Raw genomic sequence first — 6,085 nt, 5'->3', positions numbered from 1 at the left:
AGTGAAGTAGCTGTGGTTAGAGTCTGAAACTTAGTCTGGGTGAGAGATGGACGAGAAGAGCCTGGCCTGCATTTTCTGACCTCAAATGACACGTTCCTGACTTTGTGGTCTGGACAAAGCCCCCAAGTCCTGCTCATCATTGTCTTTCGCCCGCTGCTTCCTTCCCCTGGAAGAACTTGTGCAAGCTCAGCAAGCGGGATAGCAAGAACTGATCCACGTGTCAATGGCGCAGATACTGCGAAGAGATAGACTGGAGCCACCTCCTGCCTTCCATTGTGTGTGACTTCCAGGACAGCGTTTCCTCCTGGGGAAAACGGGCGCCGTAAGCACCATTTTGCCTTGTTGATTCCTGTTGTTGACAACTCTCCCGCGTGACAGGATATTGCTTATCAACCAGAAGGGTAAATCTTCCCTTTGATTCACAAACCCTTCAAAAGCTAGGCCAGACTGATGGCTTTGGAACTAGTTTAGTTCTGACTCTGGAAAGGCAGCGCCCTGAATATCCATCCTTTGCTTGTGGGACGATCACTATGAAACAGGCGTCATGAGGGCCTCCCTGCTCCTTGTTTTCCTGTGCCTCGTGCAGACCACGCGCCAGCTGGGTAAGTGCCTTTAATGCTGCTTAATCCTGCGCACGTTATACTGAATTGCGACTGTCAGCTGCAAATTGCCCTTAGAGGCTCCAGGTGGGATGCAATGCTGTTGATTTTGGCTCGAGGAGGTTTTAACTTTCTTCCTCTATTGTACGAAATATGATACATAATGTTATCTTTGTCAATTGTTAATGACAGAGATGCCCCTCTGCGTCACCTGCCAGCGTTTACTTATATACTGTCGAAGGGAACTGCCACGTTTTTCAGTCCTTGCATGCCCACCTGTTTGCGCATGTTCCTGCATCCTGCCCACCAGTGGCAGTGGCGCGCAAGACATTGGCAGGTACTTGGGCAGGGTCAAGGCGTAGAAGACACTGCTGATCAGCAGTGGTTGTAAATTCTTCCGGTGTAACTCCTGGGAGACGGTATTAGGGAGATCTCTCATCGCATACGGTTGGGTCTCTTGCAGGTGGCACTCTCTATCGAGCTCTCCAGCACAGTAAACATTTAGACCAACGCACTGAACAGGCATAGTTTTGAAGAGGAGTTGGCCCCAGCACCTCCAGTCGACATGTTGCTTTGGGAAACCATTTAGGCGCCGTAGGTAGAATGCAATAACAAGTTGGGCTAAAGTAACGCAGAAACAATGGCGGAAAGATAAATGGCGGATTCAGACAGAGGGGGCCAAGGAGTGTGAATCAGAGACCTGTACCGGAGGGTGGGGGCGGTGAGGGACTGGGGAGAGAGAGCGCAGAGAGGGAGAGAAGAGAGAGAGGCGTGGAAGAAAGGGCAGGGCCTGAAAACGTGAAGATATATACAGGTCAAAGGAAGAGCGACTATCGAGTAGTGGTTGTGAGAAAGCAAGGGTTTAGAGACCCTTTAAACTATGCATTCCAATGTTCAATGATCAAGGAAACAGACCACTGAATATTGCCACGGTGGCACCAGTGTTGTACTCCACGAATCATCACCAGCACACGTGTACCCGCCATAGTTCTGCGAGGCCTTTAGCGTGATTCGCCAGAATGAGAATTCGGCGCAAGAGACCATGCTCGTTTACTGAGGCTTGACATGAGAGCATTAACCGCATTGATATTTTGCTAAAAATGCGAAAGGTATAAAACTTTTGGAAGTACGGCAGGCTTCCATGTACTTCGGGAATTAGGCAAACCCACTGCCTAAAACACGTGGGATTATGATGCGTCCCATGCACCCCTTCTCGGCTGTCAAAGCATTTTTCATTTTTTCACTGCTTTAAATGAGATTCCAAATAGAGGAGTAGGGGTTCGGAGGTGTTCTAAGAAGATAGCATGGCCTAAAGTGTGCATGGCGTGGCCAACATTTGTGGGGGGGGGGGGGTGGATCTGCCCAAACAATACATCATGTGACCCTGCAAACGTGCATTTTGGGTCACACAGCGTGATCTCTGGTGGCCTTGTTTGTATCCAGACTGCATATGGAAATAACCCCTGTCTCAGTTTGTAAATAAATTGCAGACCAGAAATAAAAAAGTTCCCTCAGCTGGCAACGCGTTTGTCTCAAAGGCGCATTTTCCCTCATTACGAGTCTGCCCCGCCGGTTACCGGCAGACTGTCTCCGCCGCCTGATATCACAGTAACACTGGGATATTACGGGTGGTGGAAAGCCGGTAAGATCCCATTCCCATGGAGTCCCATAGGAAAGGGAACCCTGGAGCATTTGATTTGATTTGATAGGTTATTTATAACGCGCTTAATACCCAGAGGTTTCTAAGCGCGGACCCGGGGATCGAACCTGTGTTGCTCCGTGTCGTCTTGCTTCCAAGGTGAGCACGGTGCCCCCAAGCTATCCTCCCGTGAGCATTGGCACCTTTAGTAACGGTGCCTCTGTGAAAAACATGCTGGTACGGGCCAGAACTACCGGAAGGTAAGTTCTGCCGGTAGTTCACAGCCCCTACCGGCAGACTTGTAGTTTGCCGGTCCAGAAAGGGTGGCGGTAACAATTGTTACTGGCTCTTTTTTTCAGACTTGTAAATTTGTGACGAGGGACAATGCAGAGTAACAGAGGTTCGATTCTGGTTCCGCACTTAGAGACTGGTCTCTGGTATTAAGTGCGTTTATTAAAGATTAATTAAGTATACAAACAACAATTCAGCCAGTGAGTAAATCACCCTCCTCCAATAAATACATCAACGACATGAAAGGGGATGGAGACACTGGCCGCTTTGCATAAAAAACAAAGAGCATTTTGGGAGCATAAAACCGACCACAGATTTGTCTTTTTTTCTAATATTCCTATAATATTGATTTAAGAATGACATTCTGTTGAACTCGTACAGCGCACTGGGCTTAGTGCTTCATTTCTCAGTCACAACCCTCACTTCACAGGAAAACACCTGCTGCCCATGGGCCATATATACACTACTGCTTGGGAGAGCCTCACATTTGGGTGAGGGGCTTGGTCTGCTCTGAATGAGCACAATATCTAATTTTCCTAAATTAATTCACATTTCAGCAATAGTCCCCTGCGTGTCTCCTGAAGCACAATGCGACAGTAGGAGCCCCAGCACTGTAGCAGATTTGGAGACTGACTGGACTGCGCCCCGGCTAGTCCCAGACAAGGACCCCAAAGTCTTGCTCCCTTAACAAGTGCAGCTCTGTGCTTCAGTCTCTGGCACATAGGCCCTCACAGCATACCAGCCTCCAGTTCTTATTTTAACAGATGCCATAAGGTCTCAAGTTGCCTCCAGTGTGTAAAGAATGACGTTAGTGGCAGCAGGAGCGGAGCCCAGGTGTAAATGACTCGGAAAAAGCATGTCACACATGCAATCACTTTCAAGTCAGTAGGCATTGCCTGCAAGTTGGGATCCAAATATCTGCCAACCAGACTAAAACACAAGAATAGAACATGTCACGATAATAATGAATGAGCATGCTGTCATTATTTAAAGAGCTCAATGGCTCACGCCTACCTGTTTTGTGACTTTAACACAGGTTCAAATTATAAAAGTGATGAAAAGAATTCCCTCTCCTCTCACCTCAATGACACTGGAAAGACTAATCAATATTGCAAGATGAGGCAGATCCCAGAATTCCTGCAGAGAGGTGGCCCAGCCGTGATGACACAGATAGACATAATTCTTACATAACTTCACTTTGGCCTATCAACTTGGGTCCACGGCTGTTACCACCATTAGCATGGGAGCCGGCCAATCAGGAGGCAAGGAACACGGGGTGAAACTGGCCATCTCAACCTGCAATCCAAGCCGCCTGATGGCCGGTTTGCCTGCCATCTTCCCCCAACCCATGGTTCCTTTTTTTCTTTATTTTTTCTTTATTTTACTCCCCCGCCCCACTTACTTCATTGTGGCAGAAGCTGTCGCTCCTTCAGCTCTGCTCCGGCTGGCCGAAATAGAAAAGGAAGAAGGGCTCTTTATGGAGCCCTGCCTTTCCATTCCATGGTGGCCATCTTTGAACAGTATTTTCTTTCCGTGACCGGGGTACCGCGATTAGCCCTGTCCCAGCCCTTGGTATGAGTGCTAATGGCGTTAACAACATGTTTCAAGGGCTGAAACGGTTGTTAACGTCCCGGTGCACTCGTTAAACACCCGCGCTTTTCTTGGGCCTTTAACTCGGGCTTGGGTTCCCATGGAACAGGTTGTTAAAGCCATATTTTGGCCCTCAGAATGCTGTATTATTGAGTTGATAACAATAACAACTCTGGCGGTAATGGCATAAGGAGGGCCAACGGTACCTTTAGGAACTGAAATCCGAAAATGTGGGTGCTAAAGGCTTTTTCTAAATAAATTTAAAAAATGAGACTTTCCTTAGTTATCTGCCCCACCATTCCTGTCAGCTGTAGCCGTTTTTAGTGTTTATTATGATGACATGCCCAACACGAAGGTGATGATGTGTGCGGGGCTCATGGTTGTGGTGGATCACGCATGGGCTGCAAGTGGTGTGCAGTTAACTAGCTGCCCTGAACATTGGCCAGTGAATGCAGCCTGTGTTCTGAGCAGCCTCATTGGTTGCACGCTCCACCCAGGGTGCTAATGCAACCTCATTTGAATTAATTTTTGATTTCTTTTTATTTAATCTTGGTACACCTTACGATTTATTATCCCCCATGTTATCAAATCATTCATAGGGGATTCATTCTAAGAACCAGGTTACTAAAATTATTGGTGAGGCGCGGACCAAATTGTAATTTTTGAAAATAAAGTTAAAACCGTGGTGGAAAAGTAAGATAAGTTGGTTATGTTGGTTACGCTTAAGGCAGTTTAATACAATCTGTCTTGTTATGAATTAACTTGCTAAGTTATGCAATGCTGTAGAATACTGAACCTCAGACTATATACAAGCTCCTTCCGATGAGCCCTACAAATCAAATGGGGGTGAAACCAGACCACCACATTAATGATTAGGGTCCACATGGAGCGGCCCACTTCGGTGACAGTCCGGGCCAAACCTGGACGCCTGGTCCCCCTATTTCCCATGTATGGCTTCCCACGTCCTATTTTGATGTGAGCAGAGGGAAATTGACCCTCTGTGGATACTGTCCACCATTCTGGTGGGTGGCACTTTAATGTATGGTCTCCTGCATTACTGATCACTGTCGTCATGCATCAAAGTGTGGTCCAGGCGCAAGGGCCATATGGTGCAGACGATGATTGGGGAAACCTGGGGATTACCAGTCAAGACCACTTTTTAGGTCACCCTCCAGCCTGGCTACACATAACCAAGAGTTTTCTCATTCATTGCTTTTGTTTTGGTTGTTATGTATGGACTACATGCTAATCACTTGTCACTATAGGTGGTGGTTTCACAATGTTTCTTTCAAAACACTTTCTTGTTTTGCAATTTATCTTGCCATAAACAGTTGCTTGAGGAAAAGTTAAGACTAATAATTAACCTCCTTGAAAACTCTGTTCTTGTGAATGAACCTTTTGCATTTTCTGATTGTGTTTTTTTCAACAAATACTTTTTTCCAAAATAAACTACTGATGCATGATTATTAAATGCATCCAGCAGCAAAATAAATTTAAAAAGCTGACAGATTGATATCTATTTGTGTCTGAAACTCCTTTTGGTGCATTCTCACATTCAAAGTGTTTCTGTATCTATCTTGACATAATAGAAATAACATAGGCCTACTCAAGTCAAATAGTACTCCCCAGAAAACGTTATACGTCAGAACAGCCCCCCATTGTTGATCCATCAGAAAAAAGATCCACATTCTTGGATGCAGACTCTGTTAAGGGGCACGGTAGTGGCCTGGGTCTCCTCTGACACCTTTTTAGGGCTCCTCAAAATAACCCTTTACGGCTTAAGGGGTTACTTGTATTTGTCATCGCTGCCACAGCACGCATCGCAATATCTGCTCATTCCAGCCGATCTGGTGGTGGCATGTGTGAAACTATTGCTGCCCTCTATCGGCTTCAGGACGTAATAGACAAGCGGCAAATGCTAAGGGAGGTCGGCAGATAACCTCAGCTACTTTCATTGTTTAGTCAC

The 6,085-nt window shown here is 46.5% G+C and overlaps 1 protein-coding gene across 1 annotated transcript in view; it reads left to right on the top strand.

Moving 5' to 3' along the window:
- The first annotated feature begins 432 nt into the window (after positions 1–432).
- The window catches only part of LOC138569907 (macrophage mannose receptor 1-like), a 1,155,048-nt gene continuing 1,149,395 nt past the window's right edge, over positions 433–6,085 (top strand). The window contains exon 1 of the mRNA XM_069648336.1: positions 433–602. Coding sequence (XP_069504437.1) covers positions 545–602 — 58 coding nt within the window. The 5' untranslated portion in view covers positions 433–544. The remainder of the gene's footprint in view (positions 603–6,085) is intronic.

The sequence above is a fragment of the Ambystoma mexicanum genome, chromosome 2q (genome assembly GCF_040938575.1).
Source record: "Ambystoma mexicanum isolate Mex_15411 chromosome 2q, UKY_AmexF1_1, whole genome shotgun sequence".
Taxonomy (NCBI): domain Eukaryota; kingdom Metazoa; phylum Chordata; class Amphibia; order Caudata; family Ambystomatidae; genus Ambystoma; species Ambystoma mexicanum.
This window is presented reverse-complemented; position numbering and strand designations above follow the sequence as displayed.